General features: G+C 44.5%; 1 protein-coding gene across 1 annotated transcript in view; it reads left to right on the top strand.

Moving 5' to 3' along the window:
• Positions 1-3,411: 3,411 nt before the first annotated feature.
• Positions 3,412-23,617, top strand: part of LOC124014549 (USP6 N-terminal-like protein) — a 59,036-nt gene continuing 38,830 nt past the window's right edge. The window contains exons 1-2 of the mRNA XM_046329679.1: positions 3,412-3,676; positions 11,214-11,314. Of these exons, the coding sequence (XP_046185635.1) occupies positions 11,311-11,314 (4 nt within the window). The 5' untranslated portion in view covers positions 3,412-3,676; positions 11,214-11,310. The remainder of the gene's footprint in view (positions 3,677-11,213; positions 11,315-23,617) is intronic.

The raw sequence follows: 23,617 nt of genomic DNA, 5'->3' as shown, positions 1-23,617 counted from the left end.
TCAGCACGCTTATAGGGAAGGACACTCAACAAGCACAGCACTTACACAAATGACTGATTATTGGCTGAGAGAAATTGATGATAAAATGATTGTGGGTGTCACGTCCTGATCTGTTTCACCTGTTCCTGTGATTGTCTCCAAAAGTGTAAAAATACACCTTATGGAACAATGGGGACTGTGAAGAGACACACACAAAGGTACAGACATGCATACGGACACATTGTGATGTTGTTGTATGGTGGTATTGAACATTTTGTGTTGTGGATATGTGGTGGCGTAGGGATGTTATATGTTTTATCTTTAGCTCATTCAGTACAATCATAGTTCACTGTTTCATCTGTTTTATGTGTTATGTGGGTGCTTTGGTGTGTTTGGACCCCATGAAGAGAAGCTCCTGCTTTGGCAGCAGCTAATGTGGATCCCTAATAAATGCAAATACAAAATACAAAGGAAGGCCTTACTTTTGTTTTCTCATAGTACTTTAAACAAACTTTGTAATAACCAAATAGACACTGGATGTTTTGGGGCAAAATATTTATTCAATATATGTAGAGTTAATATACAAAACTTACATTTTCAGAAATGCTCCCAAAATGACTTACTGTTGGATTTATACAGTACTCTGCTGCCATCTGGTGACTATGAAGAAACATGCAGCTGGAACATGTTTTTATTCCCATTAGTCTGATCTGAACAGTCTCATAAAAACATTGAATGCTGTTAAACTTTATGCACCACTAAATAAGTATTTTCCTTCAAATAACAAAAGGCCACACTAAGTGCTACCTATCGCTTGTGCATGAATTGTAAAAGGTAAACCATTAAGGTTATGAGGTGGCTAGAGCCCATAAATGTGATCCACCATTACATGATTTCTATTGAAGCTTGGGTGTGTTGTTTGTTTACCTCTCCTGCTTGTTCCTATGCAGGCTCTCCAGTATGGGAAGCATCCTGGGCTCCTGGTGGGTGTTTGATTCCTGGTCCACACCCAGAGAACCCCTGTGTATCTGTGGGTCCACAGTCACCAACATGAAGGAGGATCATTAGGATGGAGACATCTGCCTCCACTTCTCCCCTGCTGGGATAGACAATACTATTCTTATTTTCTGAGGGCTGTACTTAAATGTCCCCCAGGAGTGTAATAAAATGATTAAATAATTTCTGCAAATAAAAACTGTACACAAAGTGAAAACAATCTACTAGTATCCCTCTGTGCATCAGTCAGGCAGCATACTGTGCTGTTTATTTGAGTAGTTACTCTTGTTGGGGCAGACTTGGTTTGCAGACACCGCTGCCACAATCACAGGCCTAATAGGCCATTAAATTAACACACACAGCGGGTGAACTGTGGGAGTGTCACACTCTCCCCAATGCCTTAACCTCGTTAGGCGTGACATTAATATAAGTGATGGGACATAAAGTGTGACACTAACACGGTGAGCGAGACAAGAGTTTCTAACTGGGAGAGATAGATAACGAGAGATTGCACTGATTACCACCTGTGACTCAGACTCCTAGACTAGCTAACTGTTCCCAAAAGAACACGGTGGTCTCGATCTCTTCTGTAAAGGGTTATTGACCCCTGACGCTGGTGAAATCGTTTCATTTGTTTGTTTGTGACTTCTCTACAGCACTCCTAGTTTGCTTTGTAATTGAACGAGGCTGCGGTTCATTGTCTGCCATAATGTGTGTTCAACAACATGTGACAAACACATAAATGCATACATTGCTTGACTAAATTGTTGTGACTGTTTCGGTATAGAATCTAGATGTTTGAAACCCATTAAAAGGTAATAAACATCAAAACCCTGCTACAGTATACCCTGTGTATTGTGTCTAGTCGCTTTATATAGTAACCTCAAAACAAACACGTCAAGGTGTAGACATTGCTAGTGACGTGTAGTGAAATCTCAGAACGATTTATTCTCATTTGAAGTCAGCCAAGGAGGCCACAGGCCCCCAGTTAGCATAACCTTTCAGCAGTCTCTATGTTCTTCCAATAACACTCTCAAAGGTAAACACTCTACCGCACTGCGCTGCACACATTATACACCATCTTTGTTTCTCAACGCCTCTGTTAGAAGAGGGCCACATCACTAGGAATCACAAGTAACAGAGTTAAGAACGTACCGTAAACTCCCTCCACAGCTAGCTAGAAATGTCGCCGATGGAGAATTCGAATGAGATATTTTTGGATAGCAGAAAGGGTTGGTACGTTGTCAAAGAGGGCAGTCGTGTGTTTGCGAGCATAGAATCACTGGTTCAAGCCTGGTATGGGGACAGGGACAGTGGAGGAAAGCAAAAATGTTAGCAGCGCACTGATGTCCGTTTCATACACACACAACAGAGCCAAACAGATTTGTATACTAAGACTACGACCCACACCGGGGCTGGTATAATATTAGACATCCAGTCCAGTATCTAGATGTGTCATAGAAAGAGAGTATCTGATATCATGCCTGTTTTAAAAAGTGGGTACTGTAGATAATGTACCTGGAAACTGGCAGGCATAAAATGATTAACGGGTTCTGTACAATACAATATGTGCCCATCCCCACTATCTGTGTATAAAAGCTTATCACTGTTCTGCAAACACAACTGCTCTGTTTGTTCTCAAGGGCCTTAGTCATGGGCTATTGGTACTGTGCAGTTTTGCAAAAACTTCAGATCATATGGATAGGTTCAGGCCATGTTATAACATTGTTTTAACATTCTATTTGTACCTTGTTATAAATTGATAATGTATCGATCAGATAATAAGTGCCTATTCAGGCTGACTTGGTTGTGCATTACAAGCAGTTTCCTCTCCCTCAGTGGGATCACTGGTATGTAAACACTATACAGTATAGATAGAGAACATCCTATCTCAGTGGACTGACTGAGTTTTGTGTGAAACAGTCCAGCCAAGCATAGTACAGTGGATACTTCACACTAAGAATAAATAGAGGTTGGTTTGTCTTGTTGATGGCCCGCTAAGATAAGAAGAGCGGTATTACTTTGCAGAATATACACTTTAGTAGTAATAACAGTGATCTTCAGCATTCAATAACAAATACAAGGGTTACGGCTATGAGTTGCTGGTTACAAATAATAACATAATAGCAGAATACATTTTGTGTAATATTTATATATATTTTTTTTAAAGTAGCCTATTCTAAATAACCTATAAAATATATAATACTTTCAGGCCACCTGATGCTTTCACTTGAAATGTATGATATGAGAACGCTGAGAAATAGTTATTTTAATATTTAATATCAATATCATGAATTTATACTATGCCAGGTTTATTAACAGGCTATTAGCAGGGCTCGTGCGCAGTACTTTTCATTATGCCTATGAAGACTACTTTTCCTTTGTTGGTAAGTGTTTGTCTGTCAATTAAAAAGGTGCAAGTGACAACTAGTGGTATTTTACTATTCGCCACCTATGTGCCGCAACCTCGTTTCGGATCCAACATGGCGGGTGAGATAAGCCTGTCGTGCGGCGCATTGCTACCTGGAGTGGGATCGATTGCACAGCGCCCTGCAGGGGTTCCATAGTGAGTTTGAGAAGTGTTCTGTTCTGGAAGAGCGCTGACTTCCTGGTACGGGACAATGGACATGTTTTACTCTAGTTTGGCTGGGAAAACACACGCAGCGATGTGATCAAGACGGACACGTCGAGTTAGAACAAGGTAAACCTGTCCTTCCGATTTTCGAAATGTTCTGGGAAATATAATTGATCAACTTCCCCGATATGGATACCAGTGTACTACTGTTGGCTAAACGCTAGCAAGCGGACTGCGGCTTTGATAGTGGCATACGTGATGGGAACCAGGGGCACGCGTTTGTGCAGTGTTCGCATTGAACGACTCGGTTTGCGGGATTATTCCAGTGTTTTGTTTACAATCGGGAATATGGTTTAATAGCTCCAAACTTTGTTCTTGTGTATATTCATCGAGGCCTACCTAGCCAAACCCCCGGACGGCCTCCTGCAGCAGAGTCGATGTTGGTAGACTGCAGAAACACTAATCAAGCTCTCCCATTGGTCACAGACTTGCATTCCGCGGCTCTGGTTGGCTTGGCTTTCCTTTCACTCATTTGACGTTTGTGGAGATTTCAACGATTCTCTTGTAGCCTAATTGATTTAAGGGGATCAATTGTAGAATTAAACGATTTGAATAAGAGTTATTGAATTGTATTTTGCACGTGTGGCTGTGTTGAGTAAATAAGGCGACCCATGTTTCTTTACCACGTCTGGGACTATTGGGTACTGTAGTAGCGATGAGCTGCATGGGAGAATGGGTATAGTAACGTATAGTACCTTTTGTAGCAGTGCCTCAATCCTATCCCGTTTCGGGATAATGCGGCTTAACACATTCTTGGCTTTACTGCTCGCCCGAAAAAAACTGCGTTGGGGATAGTTTGTAGCTATGTGCCACAAAGAGCGAACATGGAACTCGCAAACCGATATATTGTATTACAAATGCCACCCACGAATGAAAGTTTCCTGCCTGGCTTCCACCCAGAAGCACGAGAGCAGATCACACAAACAAATCATGTTTACAGTATCATACAGCAAGGCAATCAGCTATAGCCTACTGGCCTGTTTATGACAGGTAGTGGACGTTATGATATCTGGGAGAGAATATATTCGCGTTATCAGCTATTGTGCTCCATTGTACCACTGTGCGGAACTGGCAGCGTTGTTGCTGAGTATCGCATTTCTCGTGCAGTGGCTCACGAGCCCTCCCCATCGTGTCTCTTGCCGCCGAATGGCCTGGACGATGAGGAATGGATTTGTTTACCTGTCACAGCCTCCTGCATCAAAGAAAGATACGCCATTTGCTGACAGATGCATCGTTTAAAGCCTTTTTTATATATTTTTATTAGCAATGAGTTATGTCGTGCTGCGGTTTCACATGCCACCCATAGGTAGGCTATGCCAATTACCATAGTGAGTATACAAATTCTACGCGTTGGAATTAGCCTGGAATTATCTGCATTAACAAACGCAACCTGGACTCAGGGGTAGACGTAACATAGTTCATGTGAATCTCCCTCCATTTAGTATATGTTATGTTTCGTTTGGTATTAGATGTGACGAATGGGGAAACCATTCACGTTTAAACAGCTGTTTTCTTTCTCGGTTTTCCATTCAAATTATACTAAATTCATTAAAATCCACGTGAATTCACATTGCAGATGGTCTACATCGGGCTTACTGCGGTGAGAGAAAATTGTATAATTTATGCTGCTGGTGCCCTTACTTTTTTCATGAGTGCCGCATGTATCTTGTCGTCATCCAATCACAAGTCATCAAACTGGTACTAGGCTACAGTCACAGAGCTAGACCCTCCCTATGGCAAGTTATTAGGATATACACTGCATGGCCAAAAGTATGTGGACACCTGCTTGCTGAACATCTCATTCCAAAATCATGGGCATTAATATGGAGTTCCAATTCATATTCAGGGCTCTGTTCAGGCCAGTCAAGTTCTTCCACACCGATCTAGATTAACCACTTCTGTATGGACATTGCTTTATGTACGGGGACATCGTTATGCTGAAACAGGAAAGGGCCTTCCCCAAACTGTTACCACAAAGTTAATATAATAAATAATAATATATGCCATTTAGCAGACGCTTTTATCCAAAGCGACTTACAGTCATGTGTGCATACATTCTACGTATGGGTGGTCCCGGGGATCGAACCCACTACCCTGGCGTTACAAGCGCCATGCTCTACCAACTGAGCTACAGAAGGACCAGAAGTTGGAAGCACAGAATTGTCTAGAATGTCATAGTATGCTTTAGCGTTAAGATTTACCTTCACTGGAACTAAGGGGCTTAGCCCGAACCATTAAAAACATCCCCAGACCATTATTCCTCCTCCACCAAACTTGACAGTTTGCACTATGCATTCGGGCAGGTAGCGTTCTCCTGGCATCCCCCAAAACCAGATTAGTCTGTCTGTCTGCTAGAATGTGAAGTGTCATTCATCACTCTAGAGAATGGGTTTCCACTGCTCCGGAGTCCTATGGCGGCAAGCTTTACACCACTCCAGCCAATGCTTGGCATTGTGCATGGTGATCTTAGGCTTGTGTGCGGCTGCTCAGCCATGGAAACCCTTTTCATGAAGCTCCCGACGAACAGTTCTTGTGCTGACGTTGCTTCGAGAGGCAGTTTGGAACTTGGTAGTGAGTGTTGCATCCAAGGACAGACCATTTATACGTGCTTCAGCACTCGGCTGTCCTGTTCTGAACTTGTGTGGCCTACCACTTACAGGTGACTGTATTGTTGGAAAGGTGCCAATGCTTGTCTATGGAGAGTGCATGGATTTGTGCTCAATCTTATACACCTGTCGACAATGGGTGTGACTGAAATAGCCGAATCCACTAAGTTGAACTGGTGTCCACATACTTTTGCCCATGCTGTTGAAATATAGGCTAATCGATGTAAGATGGAATTAAAATGACACAACTAAAATTTAAATGATAAGGACCATCTACACCAAGAGCCAACAGGTAAGCTATAATGAATCATCTGAATGGAGCTGTTATTTACTGTCGGTTTCGGAAGGTGAGTTATGTAGTCTCAATTAGCCTAGCTAACGTTAGCTAGCTTAACCAACGTCTCTGTTTGATGCAGTCAAAACAGGTACTATGTAATCAAATGAGATTATAAATAACTAGCAATAAGTGAGTCTACCAGCGCGAGTCAATCTGGTTGCTATCTTTCTTCTCTCTTCCTGCTCCCCTAGTCACAAACATTTGAGCTGCTGCTCTGCTTCGAGCCTCTCGCTCTTCCTCATGTGCTACAGCTCCTGTTAATAAAGTAGCAAACATTTATTTTTCTCCCAACATTACAGTGTTGTTGCATTATGTATTTGTTAAATTAAATTATTTTCCCTTTATGATGATGATCGGGACCTGTTAGTGGTAATTGTGATAACTGCACTGTGATTTTAATTTTGTGAAGAAAAACATGTTTTTCAGTAAGGGATTTTTTTCTGAAAGTTAGGATCCCAATTTGGTTTACATTTTTAATGTTTAAATGTTCACACCCCTAAATGGTATGTATTAATTTGTGGATGTCCATCATCCATTTCGTACGCTATGTTATGAATTGCAATTTGTACGCTATGTTACGAATTTGCCATATGTTATTATGTTACAAATCTCAATTTGTTGTGGCTAACGTTGGCTAGATGGGCTAACGCTATCTCTAGCTAGGTTACTGCTTACCTTTTACTGCCCTTCATAAAATGAATACCCAAGTGTCCACACAGATAGCTGTGAATAGGCATGCTGATGAAGGGCATTCAATGTTAAGCAGTGGGAGTTGGAGCTATGGTAAGTATTGTTTGTTGGTGCAGACAATTCCAAGCATTGATGAAGTTGTGGCTCATGGTGAGTTGTTTATTATCGATGCAACTCTGTGCTGGAGTCCATTAATATTGATGGGCAAAGCATCCAGATGTAGCCATTTAGCGAGCTTAATTATCCTAGCTACCTGTAAAGCAAATGCAAATTGGACTCTAAAAGTGTATTTCCCCCTATTTATACCTACATTTCTCACCTCCCAAATGAATCTAGGTAGTAGCCACTTCACACACAGTTAGACCTATAGACAGAATATTGAGTAGTTACACAAGAAAGAAAGAGCTCATACCTGCCCTGCACCACCTGTAGAGCTCGGTTTATTTGTTGCAACAGGTGATTTGGACCGGATAGGAAAGTAGGCCTATACGGATATAACTTTTCTATCTCAACCGTCACCCCCCCTTTCCAATATTAGAATCGTCCTGATAAAAAAAAAAGTAAGTGAATGAATGAATCATCACCAGTGTTGCATCCTATTTATGTCCATTCATTAATGTGGTACTACTGAGCCTATTATCTACTACTGCATAGAATACCATAGTTTACGGAATCAAAAAACAACAACTTTTTGTTGATCAAGTTCTATTTAAAATAACCCTAGTGCCATTTCAAACATGTTTTCTTATTTCACAGTTCTTGGACAATGCTAAGGATCTCTGTCTTTCTGCCCTGATACCAGGACAGTGAGGAAACAAAGCAGCGTGCAGTAGTCAGGCAAGAGTTAGCAGCCACAAATAATCTCATCTGCCCCTCTCTGTTTTATACACACACACACACACACTTTTCCACGTGGGCTCTGTACACAGTTGGCACAAAGAGCAGTCGTGCCTCTTGTAATGCCTCTCCACAGAGTGTAGAGAACTAGTGTGTAGATGTCTGTTTGTAATGAAAGAGCAGTCTGTTTGTCCGTCTGGGCAGTGTCTTGTGTGAGTTGGAGGGGTTTCTTTGACTGCCTGAAAAGCTGGTCCCGGCTGAGCTTCCGTAGCATAGCAACCAGGCCTTTGCTATGGCTTCTCTGTAATAAAAAACACAGTCTGAAAAATGGTGCTGTGGGCACTGAGTGGGTGGAGGATTCGGTTTCTCCACTTCCCCACACAGAAAACATTGCCAGAGAAAAAATGCCCTTTATATGTGACCTTAACTGTGCGTGTGTGTGATCAAACGGGTCAGCCCACACTGATAATAGTTAAATAGATTACAATAATTTACACACACACACACACACACACATCCTGCCTCTCAAACACACACACCACATGTTTGAGAGGGTATGGTGTTATTACATTCCCCTTCTCCTCTCCAGGCGCTGGCAGAGCTCCACGTGCCAGTCTCTGGTGGGTGCTTATGCCCGCTGGCACATTGGTCTGCTTTATATCTGCCTGGCCTTGGAGTGGCCGGCCCACACACAGCACACCAGATGTTGGTGCAACCTCAAGCCAAGCTCTGTGCGAGTGTGTGTGTGTGTGTGTGTGCGTGTGCAAGTGTTTGGCAGCCTCCATTGCTTGTACGCATGGATGCTCATTTGGCAGTACCTGACGCTCTCCTTTCTGCCAGGGTACCCCTCAGTCCTTGGAGAAGGAAGAGAGGTCCATCCACTGATCACTACACCCCACCCCTGCCCCTAGCCCATATCTCTCACTCTGCCTTGGGCCAATGTTCCTTTATGCCTGACCTTCTCAGCTTTGGAGAGTGATACTACTAACTCCATAATAATACAGAGTTGTGCCTATTTTAACAGGGCTTTGAGGTCCCTCTGCCCCCTCAATCTTCCTGTAACATTACTGTTGATTGGCTGTTCAGTAATGCTGCGGTTGATTGGCTGGCTGTAGACCTGGGTCAGGGCAGAGGTGAACATATTGTCTGGTTTCCCTTATCCCAGTTCACTGCCTTAAAGCTAAGACTCTCAGCCCACACACTCAGGCCTGAGTCCAACCTATTAACCCGTTGTTTTCCTTAGCTAGGTCTTTGCTGACTGAATCACAGCAGGTGTACGCAACATGTCTGGCTGACTAGATTAGAGTTCGACCGATTATGATTTTTCAACACCGACATCGATACCGATCTATTGGAGGACCAAAATAAAAAACCGCAAACTTGGACTCGTCAAACCAAAAGACAGATTTCCACTTGTCTAATGTCCATTAAGACATTAAGAAGTCTCTTCTTCTTATTGGTGTCCTTTAGTGTGGTTTCTTTGCAGCAATTTGACCATGAAGGCCTGAAGAACTTTGAAGAAACGTTCAAAGTTCTTGAAATTTTCCGCATTGACTGACCTTCATGTCTTAAAGTAATGATGGACTGTCATTTCTCTTTGTTTATTAGAGCTGTTCTTGCCATAATATGGACTTGGTCTTCTACCAAATAGGGATATCTTCTGTATACCACCCCTACCTTGTCACAACACAACTGATTGCCTCAAACGCATTAAGAAGGAAAGAAATTCCACAAATTAACTGTTTAACAAGGCACACTGTTAATTGAAATGCATTCCAGGTGACTACCTCATGAAACTGGTTTAGAGAATGCAAAGCTGTCATCAAGGAATTATCAGTACATTATCACTTATCACAATTATATGCACAAAGCAAAATGTCATTGTATAGTTAGATGCGCAAAGCAAATCTCATTCATATACATTGTGTACAAAACATTATGAACACCTGCTCTTTCCATGACATAGACCAGGGATGGGCAACTTTTGATGAGACCAGTTCTACTCAATTTGACAGCTTTCGAGCCCATATTAGGAAGGTGTTCTTATTTTTTTGTACACTGTGTATACCCCTAATATTTACAACTTGGATTCATGAACACAGTTGTAATTATTGGCATTTTTGGATTGACACATGAAACTATGTCAGCGCTTGTTTGTCTTCTGTTAATTAAAGCTGGAATCCTTAATTGGTGAAACTGCCACGTCTGTTTGGGGAAATTGCAACAATGGGGAAATTACTGCAAACAACAAACATTTTTTTTCTCCCTTCCTCAGACAGCATTGCACACACATTAGGACAGCACAATATGCACTGCAATTTATTTCATCACGCTACTGAATTCCCCTCTACTCCATTTTCATCAACAAAGAGATAACAAAGGCGCTGGGGGCGAACAGTGGAGTTGTTTCCCCCGATGGCGATTCCATCTTAAGAGTTTTTTTGACCTGTGCTCGACCAACAACGGAGGTCTCTAGGAAGAATCGGATCCTCTGTGGCTTCTGCCCTGTTGTGTCATGGCAAAATGAGCCAGATAATTGACCCCTCCCTCCCCCTGCTTGGCTTGCATCTGCAGCACTATCCAATCACCTGTTATTACCCCACCACAGAGGAACACCACTGTCACCAGATTATGGTTATTTAGTTTGGTGGGCCGGTGGCTGGGGCTTATGGGTACACACACACACACACACGCACGCACGCACGCACGCACGCACGCACGCACGCACGCACACACACACACACACAGGCCTGGTCACTCTCACCGCACCCTGTCTTACTAGTTTAACTATGACACTAATGACCATGCCAACTGTCATCTCTGATCCTCTTCATCGGGGTGTGTGTGTGCCCTGCACGTACTGTGTTTGTGTCATGGAGCACGTCACTCCAGGCGTGTATGGCAGTGAGGTGGACAGGACATAGGATAGATTGTACCCATCATGGAGTCAGTGACGCAGGCCTAATGTGATTCCTCATATTAAAGACCTAATGATATTTCTGAACGTTATAATGATTTGTCTTCTTGACAGTGTGTCGCCACTTAAAAAAATGTGACCCATTTGTCTCTGAAATATCAAATGTGTTTGAGCACCTATTTAGTTTCGCTCATTTGAATGACTCCTTCTCTGCAGGTCATGAGTGCCTCTAGGAGGGCACCTGTGGAGAACGACCGCACCTGTCCAAAACCCCACCTGGGCCCTGCCCTGTTCCCCAACCCCGGCCTCCACTATGAGTAAGTACCTATAACCCCTCACCATGCCCCTCAACAACACAGCCAGGGCTATCATAGGTCACTACCCTTCTCACACCATCTAGCCGGCCTGAACTGTACTGTGCCGGCCTGCACAGTTTCGCACTGTTCGGTTCAGCTCACTAGTGGGAAAAGTCCTTTTTATCGTTGGTAGCTATTTGATGTACTCGTCTGGGTAGAAGCTGGAGAAAAGAGAAGTAGCTCGTTGCTATGCTTCTGTGATCCACAGCGCTCCACTACATGTGGCCTATGGATGCTTCATGTGGAGAGGTGTTAAATGGGCTCAGTCTGTCTGCACCTCCTGCTCCCTGTGGCTGAACCATATGGCAGAGAGGAGAGAGTGCTGCGTCCTTGACTCGCCACGGCAATCACCCATCAATCAGCCCCGCAATGCATGATGGGTAGGGGCATGGGGTGTAGCAGGTGTGTGTGTGTGTGTGTGTGTGTGTGTGTGTGTGTGTGTGTGTGTGTGTGTGTGTGTGTGTGTGTGTGTGTGTGTGTGTGTGTGTGTGTGTGTGTGTGTGTGTGTGTGTGTGTGTGTGTGAGTGAGTACAGCTGTGCCTGGGCCATCTTTGTCCATGGTGTTGAAACTGACAGTGTCTAATGGGACATGCTGCATTCTATGGAAAAGTGAGCTGTGAATCACACCATGTCTGAGCTTCTGCTCAGTTCTATGTTAAGATATTGCACTTGGAATGTGTCTTGGCTCAGAATACATGGGCAATAATTAAGAGCTTTGTGTGTGTGTGTGTGTGTGTGTGTGTGTGTGTGTGTGTGTGTGTGTGTGTGTGTGTGTGTGTGTGTGTGTGTGTGTGTGTGTGTGTGTGTGTGTGTGTGTGTGTGGTGTGTTTTGCTGAGTGTGAATTAAGTTAGCGGTATCAAGGGAATGAAAAGGTGTGTCCACACTCATAACTAAAACATTGGACAAACAAAGTTATCTGGCTGTTTTCTGGATATCTTCTTTCAAAGGGGACTTTTCCCACGGCTCTTTATCAACTCGAATTCCAGATTCAACAAAGCAAAAAATATTTAAGAGCATTTCAGATAGAATGTATTGCATAGAGCTGGCCTGATTGTCCTGTATGTCCACATCTATTATAGTAGAACATGTCCGTTCCATACAGTTGCATTTCTATCTGCAGTGCTCTGAGTAGGCTAGGTCTCTGGCTGGTGCCGAAGGGTTGCTAGTAGGTTACCGGGGCAACCGTGTGCATGTGAGGTGTCCACTGTAAGGTGATTGGATTAGCCAGATGCTGTGGAGGGGAGTGCTGAGAGAGTAAACTCGACTACTGCCTTTTCCTCTGCGCGCTCCAACGCTCATAAACATGCAGGGCAAGCATGGGACCGTGCGCGCATGTTTGTGATCTGTGCTTATGGTCCACAAGGTGTCTGATTTTGAGTGATGGATGAACATGTAATTGATAGTAACAGACGAGAGATACCTGCCAGGAACTTGGTGCTAAGCAGGTATTTATAGCTTACGTCCGCTGCTCTGTGCTCTCACACTGCAAACTGGGCTATTAGGGTTAGGAGAGAATTGGGCGGGAAACCACTCACGGAACACACTTGGTGATTTCTCACTAAAGTAGTCCCCCCAAAAAGACCATGATTTTTATGAAATTTCAACCATTGAAGCTTTTTTTTGAGGGAGGATTGTAGACATATATTTGACATTAGTATATTAAAGCATAATATATGAATAATGAATATAAATTGGACATTTTGCCCTATACACTGCCTCCTTTTAAGACTCCATCGTGTTTAATCTGTGGGTGCTACAAAGTAAAAGTTGGTGTCATATGAAGCTTTACCACTTGCTCTGTGATATGAGTAGTATTTTGAATTCAATAACAAATGTTTCTTTATATTGTTTTACAAAATATACTCTACAGGCATTTCAAAGTTCCAGAGTGTGTATCAGAAAAGTGTAGTGTGTGTGTCTGTTTTGTGCTCAGGCCCTGCGTCGCCTATTACCAAGGCCCCACTTTTCCTGCTCTGATAAATGCTGAAAGGCCTTTCCAGCTTTGATCCCTTACTTCAGTGAGAACACAAATAGCACAGCTACAGAGTCAGTCAGGCTGCACCAAAACAACAACCACTAACAACCCAAACCACTAACATAACACCCTGTTGTAACCCCATGGGAGAAGCTGATAGTACGGTCACGTATTGTACCCCAATGTGCTTTCCCGGCACACAATGTGCTTTGGGATAAAATGGCTTTGGTAAATTCACTCGCTGATTGTGCCCTCTCGGCGTTGTTGATATCCCTAGTTAATTACCCTAATTAGCCTCCACCCGCCCGTTAGCCTGTAGGATGGGGAGATGAGGGGGGTTTGCTCTCCCTAACGAGTCTGTTAATGAGCGACGGTCGATGGGTGATGACTGACTCATTCTGGATGGAGTCATTTCCTGTGCATTTGGAAAGGAGGAGAGGACAGGAGTTGTCTTTGCATCACACAAAGTTTTGACAGATACAAGATGTTGGCTTTTGTGAAGCACTTGGAGCAATAGGTTAAAAAAACACTACATAAATGAATTGAATTATTACTATTTTAATATCAGAACCAGTATCCAATTGTTTTCTGAGGTAAATGAAAAAAGCACAGAGTTCCCATTGTGTTTTCACCAACAACAAAAAACCTGTTTACTGTTTTAATGTGAAACATGCGTTCTCACAGTGAAGAGAAGTTCTGTCTTCGCCTTGAAATGGCTGGACTGTGAATGCTTATACACAGGCCCCTAGGTTAGTGCAGAGGTCTTTCAGTAGTGTAGATATCAGTCACCAGAGTGCTCTCTCCATCCCCCCTCTCCCTACTGACCAGCCATGTTTGATAAACAATCCAGACTTCACATGTCTGTGTTATGGAGGTGGAGATGAAAGGGGGAGTGATGTATGTTACCAGATGTCTAGCTATCACCTGTCTCCCCTGCCCCTCTCTCTGTCTCTGCCCCCACTCTCTCTGTTTCTGCCCCCACTCTCTCTGTCTCTGCTCCCACTCTCTCTGTCTCTGCCCCCACTCTCTCTGTCTCTGCCCCCACTCTCTCTGTCTCTGCCCCCACTCTCTCTGTCTCTGCCCCCACTCTCTCTGTCTCTGCCCCCACTCTCTCTGTCTCTGCCCCCACTCTCTCTGTCTCTGCCCCCACTCTCTCTGTCTCTGCCCCCACTCTCTCTGTCTCTGCCCCCTCTCTCTCTGTCTCTGCCCCCACTCTCTCTGTCTCTGCCCCCACTCTCTCTGTCTCTGCCCCCACTCTGTCTTTCATGCGGCCGCTTCCTCTTTTTCTCCTTGTCAGAGGAGAACTGATCTGATGTCATTCGGTAGCTAGCGTGCTGTTGGGTCCACAGTGGCTAGGCGTGGTGCAGACTAGGGTAATTATCTCCTCTAAAGCCTCATCTGGTCTCCATCTGCTGGGCACTGAGACAGCACCGCTAGCCTAGTATGCTGGCTACCACTGCTCACTGACAGCCTGATAACACTAGCCCTGTTGTCATGGGGAACATGCTAACAGACTACTGGAACACACCAATATAGGATTTCACTTTGACAGAACAATAATGTTCCGAATGCAAATCCAGGCCCCCAAAACACTAACCGGCTAATCCTGGGACCTGTTCATGCTGAGCAGGGCAGAGTGGCTATCTGCTAAAATGCTAACACTTGGCCCTGGTTAAAAGCAGTTGGCCTCCAATCCATTAACATGCTAACTTGGCACAGTCTAGGGCTATACAATCTCTAAACCGCTAACATGGGAAGTCTCAGCACTGATTAAGCAGAAGTCTCCAACCGCCTGGTCCTCTGTCTCTTGGTGTAGGGCCAGGCCTGCTAACATCCCTCTGTCTCCGGACAGCTCTGCTTAGCACAGCAAGACTCCAGCATTCCCTCAGACTGACACTGTCACAGGGATAATTACTAGAGAGAGGTATTTGTTTGAGGGACAAAGCCCAATTTGTGTTGTACAGGTTAGACTAGTTCATCTATCCCACTTGGGCTGTGTGCTGAAGAAGTAGAGAAGTTTGTGTATGGGAGAGTGCACGTAGGTGTTAGGTAGGTCGATATTTTTTGTACAAAATGTAAATGATTTATCTTCCATTGAAGGTGTCACCTCTAACAGGCAGTTTGTTGTTGTAGCTATAGATGGGTTAGCTGACAACGTCATGACAACGATGTGCACACTTCAATGGGGCAGAAGTCAGTGTGTTGTTGTGGTTCTGGATGGCCAGATGACTAGCAACAATACGAAGCTGCCATGTGGCGAATCGTAGGTGGTGCGTTTCAGTGAGTTTTATCTTGTTCTTGATACATAGTTTCGTTTTTGAGGTGTTTTGACTGATGTCCGTGCTAAATATGTCAAAATTCCGCATTCTAGCTAACCAACAACTGTAGCGATGTATTCGAGAGACAAGTAATCATCGTGCAAATGTATTTTTTCCAATAAACATTGGAGACAAAATATAGTTTGCATGTTGTCGACATTCTAAGCCAATCCCGTCTGTTTTGACTTGGTTTTGTTGCGAAACATTCAACCCGTCTATAACTGGAGCAACTGGCTGCAATGGGTTGTAGCTGCTGCTGTATAGAGGTAGTAGCATTGCTGCATTGCAGTGTTCAACTAGTGTTATGTTTTGGGCTTTAGTACGGTAGTGTTTATGTCCTCTCCCATATCCTCTGATCTCAGTTCCTCCTGTGGAGCCGTAGTCTCAGTTCTGTGTTCACAATGGAACCAAGTCTCCCACTCCACTGACCTGGCTTCCTGTTGCTCTCTCTCTTTCTCTGTCTCTCTGCTTTTCTCTGTGGACCACAGCATGTAGCTGATGACATGTTGTGATGGGGGGGGGGGGGTGTGTCTCGCAGGTATGTTACGGTTGGAAACCTTCCGGTAAATTTTCCATGGGAAGTTAAGCCTGGGAATTTTTCTTAAATTCATCAAAATATAACAGTGAACCTTTTTTTGTGGGATACACATAAGGCAATTCTAGGTATTGTGGCATATGTTGGTTAAACTGTTCCCAATTCAATGGAATTGCAACCCCCATTCTTCCATCACATGTACAGCTGATTCTCAAGATCTTGCACACTAATGAGATGCTATTGAGCCCACACTACTACACCGTCTGAGCCAAGGACTACATACTTTCTGGTAGGTTTTGATTACCATACTGCGTGGGGTGAATATATTTTATGACATGCATGATTTTTTGTTAACTAGTAAATAGTAGCCTACAGCAAAGTGTGTTTAAATCATTTCTAACTTGCTAACAATTTCTGCTAGTTAGTTTTTTGCTACCATGTGTGTTTTAGCTTGATTGAGTGTTAATTCACCTGTTTCCATACATTTTACATTTTAAAACATTTATCTTACAAAGGAGTTGTTTAATCTTACTGCTTAACTATTTATCTGTACATGGAATTGCATTTGCATATTTTTTACACATTTCTTTCCTAAGCTTTACAGGAAAATGCCACAGGCACTATCTGATGTGTGGATACATTTCACTGCAGCTAATATAGAAGGGAAAGCTGTACATTTGCTAATACTGGGCCAAATCATATGTGAAGAATGCAACAAAGATGCAGAATCATCTGGCCAAGTGCATGAAGTTCATTCACAACAATCAACCTCTGACAAAAGTCCCTCTACTTCTATTCGAGGTGAAAATTATGAATCAGACACCTTATCGATATCAACAGCTCATGGTCCTCCTCGAATCAGAGTTTTTTTTTTGACTCAATGGAGGAACGTTGTAGAGAAATGCGGATGAATGTCTTGCTCGAGCTGTGTATGCAAGTGGTTCACCTCTGATGCTCACAGGCAATGTGTATTGGAAGAGATTTCTGAATGCTCTTTGCCCAGCATACACCCCTCCAACCAGACCTGCTTTTTTTACTCATTTGCTGGATGCAGAGTTTCAACAGAGTTCAAGTGAAGGTCAAGCAAATCATAGAGAAAGCAGACTGTATTGCAATCAACTCTGATAAGTGGTCAAATGTCCGTGGGCAAAGAATAATTAACTACATCTCCACCCTTCAACCAGTATTCTACAAGAGCACAGACACAAGGGACAATAGACACACCGATCGTTACATTGCAGATGAGCTTGAAGGCAGTCATCAAGTTATAGCAGCAATCTACCTCACCAAATAAAGTGAGAAGAATAAGAGCACCACATTGCAGCTGCCTAGCAACACTCGTTGGGATGGTGATATCATCATGTTTGACAGTCTCCTGGAGGGGAAGGAGTCTCCAAGAAATGGCCGAATCAGTCTGCCAATATGGACTGCCCCATCAAGAGAAGCCTCCTGGATGATTTGTTTTGGGAGAGAGTGGTAAGCAGTCAAACCTATAGTAGTAGCCATTGCACAGATTGAGGGAGACAATGCCATCATGTCTGACGTTCAGACTCTGCTTGCAGATGTAAGAGAAGAAATCAGTACTGCCCACGTCACTGTTGCTCCAAGCAGAGGGAAAAAATAAAATGTCAAAGAGCGTGAAGACTTCTGCCTGAAGCCCATCCACGCTGCAGCAAGAGCATCCTGTCTGGTGCAGAGATCAACAAGGCATATGGTGTCATCACTACCGTGTCTCGCCACCTTGGCCTGGATGAGGGCAAGGCTCTTGGCAGTCTGGCAAAGTTCACTTCTAAGCAAGGGCTTTGGGATGGAGATGCAGTATGGGAGCCGTGCCAACATATCTCATCAGCCACCTGGTGGAAGGGACTTTGTGGATCTGAGGCTCTTTCCCCTGTTGCCTCCATCATCCTCCAAATCGCACAAACATCAGCCGCCTCAGAGCGCAACTGGTCCTTGTTTGGGAACGCACACACCAAAGCACGCAACATGCTGACCAATACAAGGGTTGATGAATTGGTGGCCATCAGGGCAAATTTGAGGCTTTTTGAGCCTGACAACGAGCAGTCCTGAACAAGGTTGGAAAGTGACAGTGAAGATGAGGCCTCAGTCTGATGTTCAAGAGGTGGCCATTTGAGGAGGTCCAGGGAGAAGACATGGAAGCCTGAGAGGAAGATAACCAAAGTTTTAGAAAATGTTTTTGGGAGATGCGATGGATCATTGGGGTTCATACATTTTTCCCTTTTCTTTTGTTGTTCAGTGAAATCATCCCAAAGGAAGAGTCATCTCATTTAATTAAAAGTTCAATTCGTAACTAAATATTTTTTTGTTTCTATTGGAAGGATTTAATCATTTGCAATTATGTCTACTTATGATAAGGTCAAATGTTTTTGTTTCTGTCTCCAAATGATATGGTAAATATATCCAATGCAAAAACCATTTATATTTAAATGGTATTAATATTAATTTGCATATATTTCTGTTAATTGCCATATATTCCCATTAATTCCCACGGAAAGTTTCCACCTCTGAATATTCCCCAAAATGTGCAACCCTAGTCGGGATGTGTGTCGTTCGGGGGAACAGGAAGGAAGCCTCACAGGAATATGATTACATCTAGCAGTAAACACAGCAGGAGGAGGAAATGGATCCACTGAGCTATCCTTAGGGCATCTCACCAGTGGAGGAGGGACAGGGGAAACATACTGGGCCACACACACACACACACACACACACACACACACACACACACACACCCTCACTCGTTCACATGCATACAGTACACACTTACTGACCGACACACATACATATAGTACACAGTTACTGACTGACACACGGAATCCCAATCTCTCACGCTAAACTACTTGCACGTGCAGACACTCAGCTATACGTGTGAGGACTTTTTGTGGACCAACAATTCATTCCCATTCAAAGTCCTATTTTCCCTAAACCTGACCCCTAAGCCTAAAATAGCCTTTTTACAAGTGAGAATCGGCAAAATGTCCTTCTCTGAATTTTTGTTGGTTTAAGTTTCTTGTGAGAACTTCTGGTACACACAAGTATAGTAAAACATTTACACACACACACACACACACACACACACACACACACACACACACACACACACACACACACACACACACACACACACACACACACACACACACACACACACACACACACACACACACACACACACACACACACACACACACACACACACACACACACACACACACACACTCATTCACTTGCTGACACACACAAAAAATAAATAAATATATATATATATATATATATATACAGTAATTGTGGTGACTTTTCTACTGCCATAAGGCTTGTTGTTGGCCTGTCATGGGCTGTCTAGTCTGCATGTTGCCATGGTGACGTCTACTCCCAGCTCTACCCTGGCACCCCGCTGCTCCTCACAAAGTTGAACCTATCAATACTTAATGTGTGGCGTTGAGTTCAGACGGATTGGGTCATGCACTATGTATAGAACCCTGATTAAGGATTTAAGGAGCTGTGCTTGTCTTTGGGGACAGGCTGAGCCTTTATTTCACATCATGTTTACTCACTCCGTTACTCCACTCTCTCAGGACGCATCCCAAAAGGCACCGTATTCCCTATATAGCCCACTACAAATGTATCTAGTTCAAACTGACGGCTTACTTGCCTCGTGTTTGCTTTCTGTTTCGCTGTGAAAGCCTCGTATAAACGACATGGCTGTTCGACTGAAAGCGGTGTGGTGGTATATCTTGACTGAATTGCTCCTGTATACCCGCTGTTTATGAACAGGACTCGTAGCTCTGTACTGCAGGACATGCAGCCACACACTCACACACATTTGTGGTGTACATTTGTGTAATTGTGATGAGGCGAATGCATGAGACAGGCAAGCTGTAAAACCCACATTGCCGACACTGCAGAATACACAGGCACGCTCAGAAATAGCTGGTGCTGAGACAATCGTTCCCGTTTCTAGTGGCGAGGACACGACACACCTTAACCAATGACAAACCATAAACTCTACTACACTCTATGACAAATGGCCAAACCATTCACACCTTATGAGCAATACCAGCCCCCACCTCCACTGACTAATAGCAACCTGATCTCACCCCTATGACCAATAACAAACAACACACCCACCCCACTGAGCATCGAGTAACCGCACACACCCTCTGACAACTGAGAAATGGCGCGCAACCCGTCAAACGGATCGTATCGACCAATGTCAAACGGGATAGACCCTGTCGACCAGAAGACGCATGAACGTCTGGCTGACCGCGAGCGTGCCTGAGCAGAGTATCTTGGGTATCGTTTATAAACTCCCACGCTCGTGGTACTGCAGTTTGGGGGGGGGGGGGTTGTCATTCATCCTCTTGCCCCTACAGCACAACTACACATCATTGTCACCTCCACCTCGAGTGCTCCACTGTTTTAGCAGCTGCTGATTTTACTGTTGGCTTGTAAACAACTCCACCCCTCCTCCTAACACACACACACACACACATCTGTTTGCTCAGCTCTCCCCATAGAGAGCCTTTATGGCTCTCTGAATATCTCACCATCCTGTAAAAGGCCACAGCAGAAGATCTGTGCATGCTGTGGGTAGGGTGAAGGACAGACTGGGCTTGCAGGAGGCCGGACGGAAAGTATGAGGATGGGGGGAGGGACACATATAGGCAGGAGGGTTGAGGCCAGGTTTTGGATGATGAGTAGACTTTGGTGAGGCAGAGGCCTGATTTGGGTGAGGGGAGGTCTGGCTTGGATGTGGGAGTGGTCTTTGAGAGTGTAAAAGTGAGGTGTGAGACGTTCAAAGTGTCCAGAACTGGTTTGGGTGAAGACTGAGACTGAAAAGTGTTGGACCGAGTTCATAGATAAGGAAGGGTCAGATGTCATTGTAGAGTTTGGAGACTCGACGTGAAGTGGGCATGCAGAAGGACAGTACAGTCAGTGCAAGTACTAGCAGTACTTTGATTGGTTTGTTAAACCCAGAGAGCAGGAAGTGACACGGGGCAAACAGGAAGTGTGAGGGAGCCCGGTGATGTTTTTCCAGTCTGCGCCCCCACTGTGTTCCATTCCCTCGCTCCCTGTGGCACCGAGCCAGAACAGAGGAAGGAAAGGGAGAGAGGAGGAATGGGAAAGGGACAGACGACTGGGACAGACCCAAGAGGAGTCAGAAAAGTCCAACTGTTTTGAAAAACATTTCAACTCTGATTTACGCTGACTCAACAACTCCCTGCACAACATCCATGAAAACAGTAGTGGAACAGCTGCATGCTGACACCCATAGTTTGTGTCTCTATACTCTAACGTTGGTTCCTTTCCTTGTGGCCTTTCCATCATAGCCACTGATATGTGAATGGGGTGGATATGATTTATCATGTTGCTTTGACCTGTCATACCCTGCCAGATCAGTGTTCGTGGAAGAAAGGAGAAGAGTAATGGAAGTTGGTTCAGATCAGAATACAACAAACTGTTAGTGTAACATTCCTGTACTTCTTATTGGCCTTCTACAGTGTGTTCCTACCAGTCCAAGCTAACAGCAAGTGGGTGTTTTCAGTGATGTGTTTGTGCATTAGCCCCTTTGTCAGCTAGCTTGACCTGGAGAGAGAGATGCATGTAGGGAGCGAGGGGCAGAGAGGGAGTGTTTGGGGAAATTGGAGTTACTGCTGTAGCAGCATAGGCAGCAATCAAAGCGCTCTATTCATGTCAAATTAGACTGCTCTTGACTGACTTCAGTGAGTGGAAATGTGGCTGTGTAAACCTCTACCTTTGACTCTCTCTTTGACTCTCCTTTTCTCTCTCTCTCTGTCTATTGCCATCTTTCTCCCCATTTTCTCATCCTTAATTTTCTCCCTCTCATCCCTCCCTCGTCTCTGGAGACACTTTCTGGTACTTTGACCTCTGGAGTGTGTTCCATCTCGAGGGTCCTCAATCTAATACCCAACATTGACAGTTCCTTCTAGCCTTTGCAGATGCACAGATTGAAGACTGTTGACAGGCTTAGATTGGAGAGGTGATGTTCCCTGAGCTAAGAAGGACTTATCTGTCATTTTCCAATCAGGCAGGCGTTAATAGAGCTACGTGGAGGGGCCATTGATTTGATGTGTGTATGACTGGCCCTCTCATGACCAGGGTTGAGGGGCTGTCGGAGAGAGGGGAGACTGTCGATATACGCCTTTGTATGTCTCCTCCATCGACAGGAGATCAATCCATACTCCGCCGGGTCTTCCTCTCTTCACCTCTCTTGCTTTGCACGCCTTTGGTCAGTACAAATGTGTACACACACACACACACACACACACCACACACACACACACACACACACACACACACACACACACACACACACACACACACACACACACACACACACACACACACACACACACACACACACACACACAGCTTTATCTCCCTTGATTTTCTTCCTTTCTTCATGTCAGAAAGGTTCATGTTGATCATATTAAGACCGCAGTATGGCACAGGAACTGTAGAAGATGGGGACCAGCAAGACTAGTTAATAAACGCTGAAGTCCACTACACTGTGCTGTGTGTGTGTTTGTCCAGGGGACTCAGAGCTGGTGCTCCATCTCTATAATGGCCCCCACACTCCTAGTATGTCAGGGTCATAGCCAGCTAGCAGTGGCAGCATAGTGTTGGGGCGTAGCAACAGGGCAGCATAGTGTTGGGGCGTAGCAACAGGGCAGCATAGTGTTGGGGCGTAGCAACAGGGCAGCATAGTGTTGGGGCGTAGCAACAGGGCAGCATAGTGTTGGGGCGTAGCAACAGGGCAGCATAGTGTTGGGGCGTAGCAACAAGGCAGCATAGTGTTGGGGCGTAGCAACAGGGCAGCATAGTGTTGGGGCGTAGCAACAGTGTAGCCAGTGTATCATGGCATTCTGTAATTGGGCCCAATAACTCAATGCCTTAGGAGGGCTGCACACACTTTCATTGTCTCAAGCGGTGCAGACACACACTGTGTGTGTGTGTGTGTGTGTGTGTGTGTGTGTGTGTGTGTGTGTGTGTGTGTGTGTGTGTGTGTGTGTGTGTGTGTGTGTGTGTGTGTGTGTGTGTGTGTGTGTGTGTGTGTGTGTGTGTGTGTGTGTGTGTGTGCGCAGAGCAGGTGCAGAGTGTGTCTTTTCCTCTCTGGGGAAATGTCATTAGGATAAAGAATGAAACTGTGGCTGCCCCATTACAGCTTGCAATGCAGACTGCACCCTGTCCTTGTGTTGAAACACAGGGGGGGGCTGCAGGGTGTGTGTGCCTGCGTGCCTCCCACCCTGTATGTCTGTGTACATGTGTGTTTGCGTGCAGGTTCCCACCTTTGTGTGTGTATGAGTCATCTCTTCGCAAGGTCAATGAAATGAAAAAGTGTATGATCTTCTGTAAATGAATGGCATCACGTTATATTGCCATGGTTTTCTCA

The sequence above is a fragment of the Oncorhynchus gorbuscha genome, linkage group LG25 (genome assembly GCF_021184085.1).
Source record: "Oncorhynchus gorbuscha isolate QuinsamMale2020 ecotype Even-year linkage group LG25, OgorEven_v1.0, whole genome shotgun sequence".
Lineage (NCBI taxonomy): Eukaryota > Metazoa > Chordata > Actinopteri > Salmoniformes > Salmonidae > Oncorhynchus > Oncorhynchus gorbuscha.
This window is presented reverse-complemented; position numbering and strand designations above follow the sequence as displayed.